The sequence below is a fragment of the Quercus robur genome, chromosome 7 (genome assembly GCF_932294415.1).
Source record: "Quercus robur chromosome 7, dhQueRobu3.1, whole genome shotgun sequence".
Classification (NCBI taxonomy): Eukaryota; Viridiplantae; Streptophyta; class Magnoliopsida; order Fagales; family Fagaceae; genus Quercus; species Quercus robur.
In genome coordinates this window covers 27,480,458-27,493,918 of record NC_065540.1, presented here as the reverse complement: position 1 = coordinate 27,493,918, position 13,461 = coordinate 27,480,458, and the positions used below count along the sequence as shown (strand labels likewise).

The 13,461-nt window shown below is 33.2% G+C and overlaps 1 protein-coding gene across 1 annotated transcript; it reads left to right on the top strand.

Annotated features, from left to right (window-relative positions):
- The first annotated feature begins 354 nt into the window (after positions 1-354).
- On the top strand, positions 355-2,912 carry LOC126692985 (zinc finger protein WIP2). Its single transcript, XM_050388818.1, has 2 exons — positions 355-1,083; positions 2,341-2,912. Exons 1-2 carry the CDS (start codon positions 481-483, stop codon positions 2,776-2,778), a joined length of 1,041 nt encoding a protein of 346 aa, XP_050244775.1. The 5' UTR covers positions 355-480; the 3' UTR covers positions 2,779-2,912.
- The last annotated feature ends 10,549 nt before the right edge of the window (positions 2,913-13,461 follow it).

Below are 13,461 nucleotides of genomic sequence, written 5' to 3'. Positions count from 1 at the left end.
TTATAAAAAAGCCCTATCATAATTCGTACGAGGTAATGATATTTGACTTGTGAGAGAGCATTGTGGACTTGTAGTGATCTAGTCGATATGATTTTGCCCTGTAAAAGGGAAATAATTAGTGTGTTTAGACATAACTTGCGACCAAATGAAATAAACCACAAAACGGCCAGTAACGGTATTTTTCTAGATTCCGTTCATAAAAAAGTTACATAAAATAATAGATTCTCTCTTCTTCTAATAATAATAAACAAAATTAGATTATTTTTTCTTATTTTTCTTAATCTCAGCCTCAGGTGATTCTAAATAGACATATACTTTTTCAACTTGCTTTTACTTCTTGAACTGTGTTGAGTACTGTGATCTCTCTCCACTCTCCACCGTCCACTCCCTTCAGTCATCTTGTACTCTCTCTCTCTCTATAAAAGCAAACCCACCACAGCCAAAAAACTATTCCTCTCTCTTACAGCCTTTTCAGTCACCATGGCTGACCCCTACTCAAATTTCTTCTCAGGCCTCTTCAAATTCAACCCTCTGATCCATCAATATTACCCACCCTCAAACCCTCCTCCACACCCTTCCTATGCTCACAACTTCTTCAACCAAAACCTTAACTCTTTCCCTTACCAAACTCCACCTCCCTCTCCTCCTCTCAGGGAAGCTCTCCCTCTTTTAAGCTTAAGCCCCACAAGACAAGAACAAGAACAAGAACAACAAGACCAACAACAAAAACAAGAAGAAGAAGAAGAGGAACTACTAGTTGATAAAGAACAGTATTGCACTGCCATGGATGTGGACAAGATCACCAAACACACAGATGAAGAAGAAGAAGATGAGGCTGTCACTGTTGCACTCCACATAGGGCTACCAAGCCCTAGTGCTGCTGAGATGGCTTCCATGCTCTCTGCTTCTTCCTCAGAGATCAATGATAAAGATCATGGAGATGGAGATGATTCTGGCTACTCCATCAACAGGCTCAACAAGGGTCAATATTGGATCCCTACCCCTTCTCAGATTCTCATTGGCCCCACACAATTTTCATGTCCTGTTTGCTGCAAGACCTTCAACAGATACAACAACATGCAGGTAAGTTTCTTCATGTGAAACCATGGCACTCAAAAGGTCTCTCTTTTTCTTGCTTTCTCCTCCTTTTTCTTTTTGATTTTCAAAATAATTGAAGGAAAAAGAAATATAAAATTAAATAGACCTTCCTTTTCGGTGTCTGTGACTTTCTTGCCTGATTTGAATCCTCAACTGTTCTCCTATGCTTGATTTAATGAGGAAAAAGTAGATTGAATCCAAAGGGTATTTTTTTTAACTAATATTTCTCTGAAATTTATTACCATCTTCAAGTTCATTTCTTTTGCATGGTTTTTGGGTATTGGAGTTTGAATAAATCTTTTCTGATCCCAAACTGAGCTGAGATCAGTATTCAGTACCTTCCCTTTATGTGATTGAACAATACTTGCCATGTTCCTTATGCTTTTTAGTACTTTGAAGTCTGTGCTACACACATTGGCAGGTCTGTAGAACTGAAATCTTGCAGTTCTTTAACCAGAGGTCTCAGATCATGAGATTAATCTATCAACAAATTGAGGTCTCTATTTAAACCTTCAGTATGCAACAAAACAGTTTATGGACAAGAAAAGTCCATATATACATAGGATATTACTTCTATATATAACTTCCCAATCAAGAAATTCCCGAAGCCTGGCGTACACCCTCTATATGCTTGTTTCACCTCTTTTATTTTCTATTGCAGGCGTTGTGAGGAGAAAGGAACTGTATTCCGAATAATTTTTGTTGAACAAAGAGAAGCTTATGTTTCATACCAATTCCATTTTCCTTTAGGGTTGTATAAACTAAAATTTTCAAACTAAGGTCATTATAAAGAAGTTAGAAGGTTCTTCCAAATGGCTATTTCAATAATAAATCTTTGAAATTATCAGCCATTACAGAATTTAGTACCCATATCTATTAGTTCAACAAAACCCCCAAATGAAAAGTAGGAAAGAAAATTGTCACACCTCAATCCTTAATTAAGCACATCAACAAAACGAAACTATTAGTGCCTAATCAAGAAGCCAAATGAATGGATTGAATACGGTTTAAGAACTTTTAGATTTTTTTAAATAATTTAATTGTTATAATAAGTGGGGGAGGGAAGGTTTGAACTTTGGTTTTCCTTATGGAGAATAGTCAATGCCACTAAGTTACAAGTCTCTTAGTATTTGTTGTTACTCCAATTTATTAGGTCATTGTGTTAATATTTTCTTGATTTTTTTTTTCTTGTTTATTGTTACATTTAATTATTAATCTTCTTCTTGTTACTTAATTTCGTAGATGCATATGTGGGGGCATGGATCTCAGTATAGAAAAGGGCCTGAATCTCTGAGGGGCACCCAACCAACAGGGATGCTTAGGCTTCCTTGTTATTGTTGTGCACCGGGGTGCAGGAATAACATTGATCACCCAAGAGCAAAGCCGCTTAAAGATTTCAGAACACTTCAGACGCATTACAAGAGGAAGCATGGAATTAAGCCATTCATGTGCAGAAAATGTGGCAAGGCTTTCGCGGTGAGGGGGGATTGGAGAACCCATGAGAAGAACTGTGGGAAGCTTTGGTATTGCATTTGTGGGTCTGATTTTAAGCACAAGAGATCTCTTAAAGACCATATAAAGGCTTTTGGAAGTGGCCATGCAGCATATGGCATCAATGGCTTTGAAGAAGAAGATGAACCTGCATCCGAAGTAGAGCAGGATAATGAGTCCATGCAGTAGTGAACTCAAAGAAATGGGGCATTAGTACTTGTCAAGCATTTGAGCTTATGAGCTCATTGCCATGAATATAGCCATGGCTCTTAGTAAAATTAAATTATAAACTTCAATTTACTTAAAGACCCAACTTTTGTTTCTTTCCGGTTCTTTCCTTCTTCTTTCTTTTTTTTTCTTTTTTTTTTTTTTTTTTTTTTTTTTTTTTTTTTTTTTTAGCTTTGTAGGATCCAACCGTATAGGCTAAGTTTTTGTAAATCCATTTTCCTTTCGACTCATGTTCATGACTTCTCCTTCCTCCAATTGACCTTCCTGTCCTTGACAATGCTGATTCATTATATTTATACGTGTGTGTGTGTTAATATATGGTACAAAACCAAAAAGTTGTACTTAATTAATGATACTTAGAATGCGTGAAAGTTGTGATTTTGAAAATATATAGTAGGGAAAACCTAAATTTTATTTATTTATTTTTTTTTTCCAATAAGGAAGACATAATGACCAGGAAGACATAATGTCCCGGGTCATTTTTCAATCTAATTTGAAATGTCTTCCAGGAGAATCTTTATAGGAGAATCTTTATTATTGAGGGTAGGGTTTTGTCTTTGCAAAACTCAGACTGGAATAGGGCTTTGTCAAGATCACTGCGGATTGTATAATAATAGGAATAGCTATATCTTTTATTTTTTTATTTTTTATTTTGAGTAATAAATTAAAAAGCTTCTTTTTTGTGTGTGGAGAATCTAGTAATAAAAAACTAGATGTCTTAATTGTAGAATAATAGGAATAGCTATATGGTTTAATCCTTGTGCTCAAATCTCATATATAATTATATGGGGGTGTATCTGCATAAGTATGTACAAGACATACATGCGATATAAGTACAAGCATGTCTATATAAAGTAGTAATTTATTGATCCAACTTGCCGACAAAAGAAGGGTTTACACACGTAGTACGAAAAGTTAACAAATAAGGAAGCCTTGTTTCAAATAATAAACCTACCTCTCTTTTTTATTTTTATTTTTTATTTATGAGAATAAACCTACCTCTCAACTTTAAGGAAGCTGATAATTGATACATTCAAGAATAATTTGTTGTGGGGTATAATTTCAAAACTTTTTTGGCTCAAATAATGCATTTTCTTTTTAAGATCCCCTCCTCATATTTGTCTTCATCAATTCACAAATCTCAAAAATGGGTAATGAAGGATGTGAATAAAGCAAAACTCTCAACGGAAACCTAGCCAGAAAAATGGATAACAAGACAAGGTATGAGTATATTTTTGCAGAAGTATAGTTGAGAAAGTCTTTTCATCCTGAAAATAAATAGCACCTTTTTGTTGGGGTGCATACGATGCCCTCTTGCTTTGGTTAGTGGAGGAGATGTTTTTGTCGATGGATGGAACATATACCATATGAGATTCACTATTGCTTGGAAAATTCAAACCAAATGATTAGCTTTTGAGGTGAGACACGGGTAAATATAATATAGCAGTAAGGATAGAAAGACATTATCAGGAGCAATAATAATAATAGTACTGGTTATATGAGATGTTTCATGTTTGTGAGGTTTAGGGGGATTGAAATGAAAGGGGATGGATCTTGTTGGCAGCTTTGTTTTTTATGTGTACATGTGTGTGAGAGAAAGAGAAAGCAAAAAGGTCAGCTAGACTGAAAACTGTGCAACACTGTGGTGACCAAGCTGTATTGTTTCGGCTAATTTTGCAACAAATACTGATGCCTCCTACAGTGTATAGATACATCTCTTCTGATGGATAAACTGTAGACTGAAATGACATATCAATAAATCTTTGACCATTTCTCTCTCTCTCTCTCAAGCTGGTCTGAAATGCAGCCTGCAATTCTTGTTGCTAAATACATGTAGCATTGTGTTCAAGAACAATAATAATGACAACGTGAGCATTATTGGAGATACTATGAGAAAAACAAAAAAATTCATATATACATTGTTTTTTTTATAATTATTATCTTTTCGGTTTTAGCAAGTTGCGTCGCTTTTGTCTTGACAACAATGATCTTTTGTGTAAAACCGTGACCATCACAAAGTTAACTTACTGACCACTGTCAGTGGGTGACCATGTGGGTTTTCTAATTCCTTTGATTACTGTTATGAAGTATTACCAGATCAGAACAGTAAACTAGAACTAAAAGCATTTATTCACCATCAATATCTTCCCTTTGTTGGGGAGACCAATACCCTACCAGAATTGACCCTTGGGCCACTCCTCTTTCCACTATACATCTCTCTCTATCTCTCACTCACTCTCTCTCTCTCATCCTTTAATTTTTGTACTGCATGAGATGCACTGTACATGTGAGTCTGCACAAAATCGTACCAATACCACAAATATGTCTGATACTATGTGATAACACAAGGGTCAATGCATGAGAGCGTGTATGTATACATAATACATACACACCACTTCACTTTTCATGTATAACATTATCGATGTATGTATACAGAATACGTTCACACCACTTTCATGTACATTTTATCTCAACTATCTAATATGATACCGTAATTGACTCTCTATCATTATTATATAAATCTATTATTTTTTTTCTACCACTTATAATTATAATCTGTTATACAAAACAATTGTAGTAAAGTGTATTGTGGGGTCATGGGCCCAGATCATACAATTGGGTTTTGGGCCAAGGGTTCTAGCCGAGGATAAGGGGCCGTCCGAGGATGGGTAAGTATAGTCAAGGAAACCCATGCTAGTGGATAAGAAAGACAATATTGAATATAATGGCCTAGGAGTTTGTGCCGAGGATGAATTTGTCCTCGGCTAGTCAAGGCCGAGGTCCGTAAATGATGCCTGCCATCTAGAGGTGCGATCCATGAAATTCTAGAAATATGGATAAGTCTTGTAGGAACAAAAGACAGAGAAGAATCCCAAAATATCTTGGGAAAAGCTGCTGTCACCGCATTGAATGCACCCCAGCTAGCTCCTTGGCCGCATTAATGAGGAAGTGACCACTACACAGTATTATTGCAGCCTTACAACCACCCCAGAAGACTTCTAGAGGGGGCTGATGGGACAAGTATCGGGAGAAAACATCATCTATCCATGTGTAGGGTAGAGATGAAGGAAAATATGTAGTATAAATAAGAGTAGAGACCCTAGAGATGAGGAGGGAGGAGGAGAAGAGAAAGCACTGTAGCAATCTCAAGAACTCCTGGAACCATTCTCATTCAATATTTACTAGGACAAAATTCCTCGGATTGAGCCAAAAACAAACTTTCTTTGGTAAACTCAGTTCATCTCTGTTTGATTGTCATGAACACCATATTAACTGTTATCCATGCACTAAAACCTAGCTCTTTGACCCACTCTCTACAAATTTATTGTACTGGGCTCACTGATCCAAGATCCCATACACCTTGGGCTTAGGTTGCTCGACGTGTCCCTACATGTATGTAAAGATTTGTGGTACTAGTATTATTGTTTCATGTTATTTGTTTGTTTTAACAATATGTTACATATTTAGATTGGAGACGGATTAATGTTAGGTTTGGTATTGGGGTGAATTTAGAGATGATGGAAAATTAAAAATAAGATAAAGGAAAATGTTATTTTTCATTGTTTTAGGTGGAGTGAAAAGGGAGAAGAAAATAGGGGGTTGACAGAGTTTTCCACCTAAGTCCACTATTTATTTTTCCTTCTTATTTTCAGAAAAAAGAAGAAGAAAGAAAATGACATTAAAAAGAGTACAGAATTATCCTTAACCATTTCTATCGTCTCAAAAAAAAAAGAAAAAAAAATCTAATGTTTCTTGGCTTTTATTGATTGTGATTGCTGTGTTGATTTCTTTATTATTAGTATTATTATTATTTATTGAGGTTACTCGTGAATGCAGGCATAAAATTTGTCCTTAAATTTTGTGTCTTGTGCTTGCTTTTATTGTTTGGCTCTCCTGGTTCTTTGAAGAGGGAGATGGCTAGTTCCCTAAAGCTAGCCTTTTCTTTTAAAATCTAATTAGGTTATCATAATTCATTAAAAAAAAATAGCTTATTTGATTATCTTTAGTTATTTTTCCTTTTCTAACAGAACCTTGGTTTAAATCCCAAAACGCTTTCCTTCTCTTTTACCATTATTATTATGTTACTTCTATAATTCCGTCATACGGTTTTTAGGGAATAGTGTCAAGGAGACCAAGATCTGTAGACGAGAATATGTATATAATTTACGCTTCTCCTTTGTATTAATATTCCAATACAAAGAGACAGCTTTGTCTCCCTCGGTTGGAATCATTAGCTTTTCCTTGCGTTTTATATATGTTTTCAAACACCCCTTGCCTAGCAAAACAAAATCCACCTATCTTCTATTATTAAAATATAGTTCTGCAACAACAGCAATAGAAAATAGAAAATATAAGATATATATATATATAAAAAAAAAAAAAAAAAGCTAAAATGCAAAACTAACTCTATAAGTTTCTTTAGATTTTATTTCAGTCTTCTAACTTTCAAGTTTATTCAATTAAGTCTTTTTCATCAACTTTTGTTATATGTTGTGGTTAATTTTTCAATTTTTCTTCAATTTTTTTAAATTAAAAAAAATCAATTAATGATTGAAAAATATTTTCCAGATTTTTTTATTCAAAAAATTTTAACAAAGGTTATCAGAAATGCCTTAATTGAATAAATCTAAAATTTAGATAACTGAAACGAACGAAAGCAAAATTAGAGTGACTGAAATGAAATCTGAAGACAGTTAGAGGGTTAGTTTTACATTTTAGTAAATATATATATATATATATATATATATATATATATATATAAAGGTTAATGATTGTGGAAAGAATTGTCTTTCTTTATTCTTTTATTAAAGAAGAAGACTTAAACTACACCGCTATTTGAAGTTTGAACACAATGTTGTTCAATAAAATTTTAAAGTGGTTGTAGGGTTTCATACTTTCATAGGATAAAATAAGAAGAGTTTCCTAATCTTCAAAAAATTTCTAGAAGAGATTTTTCCGTCAAATCTAGTCTAAAAACTATTTTAACTAACTTATTTGTAGATACTCGAACATTACACTCAATATTATTTATTTACTCTATTTAAATATTATTTTTCTCTCTTTTTACACTCCCCCGTCCTTAACCCATTTTGGCCAAGACACCATAGAGACCATTGCCTAACCCAGCCACAAAACCACCACTCCAACCCAACCACAAAACCCCCACTTGATTAAACCTCAACAATCGTATGACCTAGACAAAAAGTCACTGCTTGATCTAGCCTCAAAACCACAGCCTAACCCAGCTGATTTGTGCATAAGAGAGAGAGAGAGAGAGAGAGAGAGAGAGAGAGAGAGAGAGAGAGAGAGAGAGAGAGAGAGAGAGAGAGAGAGAGAGAGAGGAAAACCCAAAATTGCCACTAAAATGAAAAACCCATCCACCACCAAGTTGCCTCCAAAAACCTAGACCTAACCCCACCACCGTCCTCCACCATCATCAATTTGTGCATGAGAGAGAGTGATGAAATAAAAAAATAATAATTTAATTTAGCTTTGGTGAGGAACAATATCTGCTATTTGTATCAAATTACCATTCATGGTTAACTTTTTTTTGTTAGTTTATTGAGCCAGATTCTTGAGGTTTTTGTGGGTGTTTAGCATTAGACTAGTTTAACTAGCCTCATGAGAATACTTATACTATATAATAAAAACTGTGATTTGACATTAAGGCTCCGTTTGGGAGTTCATAAAGAAAGGGAAGGGAATTGAATAGAATGATCATAAGAGAATGGAAATGAATGGAATGAAATGTAATGTATTTAAGTAAGAGAAAGGAATGAAAAAGAATGGAATGGAATTAAGTAATCTGGATTGGATGTTTTAAAATAAAGGAATGAAAATGAATAGAATGTAAGGAATCTTATTTGGGAGCAACATAGAGGGAATGAAATTGAATCATTTTATGACAATATTACTATTAGACCCCTATTTTAAAATAAAGAGTTAAATATATAAGGGTATTTTGGAAGTTTTAGTAAAAAAATCATTAAATCTAATTCATTCCCTTCTATTCCTCCCAATTTCGGGGGGAATGAAAATTTGAGATTTTAAGGGAATAGAGAGGAATGAGTGTTCCCTCTTATCCATTCTGTTCCCTCCTACTTAAACTCCCAAATAAGAAAATGGATTTTCCATTCCCTCCATTAAAACTCCCAAACAAAGGAAGGAAATAATATTCTAAAATTATTCTTTTCATTCCTTTCCATTCCCTCCTCCCAAATGAAGTCTAAGGTTGCATCAAGTGGATGCTTATTATTATTATGGATACCAGTTACCTCAACTACTAAAGTCTCTTATTATCAAATAAGAGGTTTGGAGTTTGATCCCAGTCTACACCAAAAAACTAATTGGTGTCTTAGTCTGATGATAAAGAGCTATTATTATGAGCAGATGCTATAAGTTGAAACTATCTCTCAAAAATAGTGGTTGTTTATTTTTTATTTTATGGTATACGGACAGCCCTTTTTCTCTTTTATTTTCCACATTTAGGATTGATATATATATATATATATATATATATATATATATATATAATTTCCTCACTATATTGTAACAGCATTAAAATTGTTAAATTTATTTTTACTCTAGGTGAACTTTATTGCTAAAGTTCCAAAAAGTTGAAGCTAGTATTTCTATTAAAATTCGAAATTTTAGTTTTGATGAAATTTAGTATTACATGATGTTTGGCTTCTATCATATAACCTAAGTTATTTTTTTTTTTTATTATTTTTCAATTTGAATGATATTTATGAAAATTTTTCTCTACTTTATATCAAAATTTTAATTCAATTTTGCATTGCAAACAATACTAATTATTAAAAAAAAAAATGTCATTGGACTAAAAGAAAAAGTTTTATTTTCAGTTATCGAATAAAAATTAACCATCATGGGGTATGGCTCGATGGTAAGTGTCCTCGAATTACTTCACTTGGTGAGTAGTTCAAGTGATAGCACCAGCAAGATCCTGGTGGTATACCGTATACGTAGTATTAACTATTGCCGTCATGTGGCGTGAGGTCGATGAGTCCACACCAAAGACGCTAAAGGTGATTCATGTCACACTAAGAAAATAGGGCATCACTTATAGTAACTAAACAAATACTTTCTCTCTCTCTCTCTCTCTCTCTCTCTCTCTCTCTCTCTCTCTCTCTCTCTCTCTCTCTCTCTATCTATATATATATATATATATATATATATAGGATTGGGTTCAAGTTACACCTAGTGTAACTTTAAGTAATGTACACCACCTAATATTTTTTAATTAGATGTGAATTTTAATAAATTCATTGCTGGATTATGTTATCTTCTTATATTCTCCATTCTTAAAAAATTTAAAGATGATAAAAAATCAATAGCCATGTCATTAATCAATTATTTAAATTCAAGTTTTTGTAGTTTAAAATAATACATAAAAGATGAGTTTATGGATTGAATGATAAATTATATCCGATTTGCATGAAAATTGGCATGTATTTTAAGAACATATAGAACATGTAATTCAACGGTTGGATTTTCAAAATATGAATTCTATAACAAGTTATTGAGTGGTGTAATATTACTTAGAGTTATACCAGGTATAACTCTAAGCAATGGTGGATTTCTTAGAATTCGCTTCCAATTAAAAAATATTGAGTGATGTAATATTACTTAAACTCACACTAGATGTAACTTGAATCCAACTCTCTCTCTCTCTCTCTCTCTCTCTCTCTCTCTCTCTCTCTCTCTATATATATATATATATATATATATATATGTATATATAGTCTAATAATAAATGGACCAACTGTAAGAAGTCTAATTTGAGGTACTTTTGATTCTCAAAGTATATGAGACAACTTTGTTTGAGAGGGCCCAATCAGCAAAAAGAAAAAGGGAAAAAGGCAAAAATAATCTTGACCCATGATCACGTACCTTTGAAAAGAAGAAGAAAAAAAAGATAAAATAAATAAAACAAAAGGAAACAAAAATCCTTCTTTTGGACTATACCTAGAGACCTCTTTTTCCCATGATCATTATCCATGACATATGCCTATACTTTGATCCATTTTCTTCTGCTAAAGTTATCTTGCTTTGATGCTGGGAGATTCTCCAAGTTGTAGGTGCATGTTGGGTATCTTTGTTGGCGGAATATATAGAAAAACTTGAAAGAGAAGTAATCAAGCATACTTCAACAACATACACACGCCACGAGAGAGAGAGAGAGAGAGAGACTGAGCTTTTTTTTTTCTTCTCTCTGCTCAAAGTCAGGGAGAAAAGTTATGTTTGACGTTCATGCCTATCAAATCATATGGGTATAATCTAGTTTTTAAAAGGGCTATTTGGAACATGTAATCAAGGTCTATCTGCAGAAGATCCTATTAAAGATAAACAACTATAAAGCCTAAGAAACCCGCAGCCCAGGCCACTCATTAGTAGCAAACCCACACGAACAACCTTTAAAAAGTACCTCAAAGTATTATGGCGATTCCATGCAATTTTCAACTAGGCAGAAGAGAATAACCTTTATAAATTTTATGTTTGTTTTGACATGTGGATTTAGTCATTAAAGGGGTGTTTGGGAGAGGAGTTTGAATAATGTTGTTTGAGTATTTTTGATATATGTGTGGATGAAAAAGTGCGTGAAAATGTATGTAATATTGTTTAAAATACTCAAAAGTGTGTTCAAACTAAGCTACCAAACACTCCTAAGTTTTCTGAGTCATTTATAGATTATGATAATATACATGTATGGTTTTCTATCTTGTTATTCAATCATTTTATTTTGGAGGAGTGATGAGGTGGTTATAATTAAATAACCTAAACATGTAAGAAGGATCATGACCAAGTTATACCCAGCATAACTTTAAGTAATATACATCTCTTTATTTTTTTTATTGAATTAATTAATATTTTAAAAATCTCATTTTTAGATTACATTTTCTTTATGCTCTTAAAGTTTATGTTGAATTTTGTGTTAATTAGATATTATTTATTATTCAATTCATAATCTCATCTTTTATGCATAATTAAAAAATACAAATCCTTGAAATTTAAACATCTATAAATAAGATAATTCTTAATCCTAGATCATCTTGTTGAAATTTAACAAGAATAGATGATATAAAGGAAAAAATTACAAATGGGCTTGGGGCACTTCCAAGACCCATGAGCCAATCACACACAGAAATTAGCTAGTTTATATTGTTGTAACACCAGTAAATTTTGGTCAAAACACAACCTGCCTAAATGCTTATCCAACTCCATTATTGCCAATTGACACAATCCCTTAAATTTAGTAGTTTCAGAGGTGTCAATCCTTTCATGAAAACAACCAAATAATTTTTGGCTAGCCAATCTATCCAAATTCCCATAAAAAACCGTATTGTTTCAGCCTCTCAGGAAATCACTACTCAAGGTTGCAATCCCTTAATTAAAAAACATAGTAACTAAAGTTGATCCTTACTCATTAAGAGATGATTTTTGATGTTTCATCAAATTGCTATAAAGGCACGGCAAATGGGAGGCATTAACTCGAAGATTTTACCTACCATATTTACTTTCCATAGTACGTGTGTATTATATACAACAAACGACAAAATAAGTTTTCGCTATGTTTATTTTAAAAAAGAAAAAGTTTTCACTATGTTTGGTATGTAGCACTGGCAGATCTCTCTCTCTCTCTCTCTCTCTCTCTCTCTCTCTCTCTCTCTCGCACACACGCCACCTCTCTCCAAATTGACCCCTCTTTGTGATTTATTAAGGAAAATCATTGTTTGTTTTCAAATTGATTTTGAGTTAACCCTTTCATTTGTGAGCTTATTTTATACATGTAACTTGGAAGTAGCTGAGAAAATGACTTCTGGCTACATAAAATGAAAAAAAAAATAATAATAATTGTAGCTGATCTTAACTAATCTATTGAGGATCTATAGCCATCCCAAAAAAATTAAAAATAATACTTGGCAGCTATTGTTGGAGGTGGTGATGGTGGTGGTGTTGTTGTATTTGTATCTGTGTAGCTTGCAAAACACTCTGCTAGCTTTTAATTTATATAGAGACTAGAGAGTGATTATAATTTTTAAAGTGTGTAGTACAATTCGGTTCAACCAACAACCAATTTTGCTGATGATTTCCTCTAAGAACCACTAATTATTCCAATTAGTTCTCATAATTTCATTACATATCTACAGTAATAGAAAATTAATAATGTCGATCTGTAATACCAAACGACTATTCCGATTTCAACTTTAGCTTTGTTAGGATTTTGATAACTAGTAATCACAATTCACAATCATTCATAAAAATAATAATTCATTGCACAAAATTTGTTCAAAGATGTTGTGAAAATATCTTTTCATGGAATATAAAAGTATACCTTACCCTTGGCCGATATGAAGTGGTATTGCTAGCATCTTCTATATATCCGAGTTAAAATTCTGTGATGTCTAACTTTAGTCAAATCTAGTTTTGACTGGCTAATCACATAGCTTGGATCAATGCTTTGGTGGGTCGTATCAGATATGTGATGTAGGTCCCATTGTAGATGATAATTCCCATGATCATAATATCTTGCCAAAAACCAGATCAATGAAAAATTAAAGGGGAACTTTTTCTTTCAGAAAGAGCACTTTCACCAGCTTCCTAGAAGGATCCTATCCCCGCAAT

Excerpts from the sequence above, each read along its gene's own strand:
- LOC126692985 (XM_050388818.1), top strand. The coding sequence starts at position 481 with ATGGCTGACCCCTACTCAAATTTCTTCTCAGGCCTCTTCAAATTCAAC. Across the intron at positions 1,084-2,340 it reads ACAGATACAACAACATGCAG|ATGCATATGTGGGGGCATGG; the intron begins GTAAGTTTCTTC and ends TTAATTTCGTAG.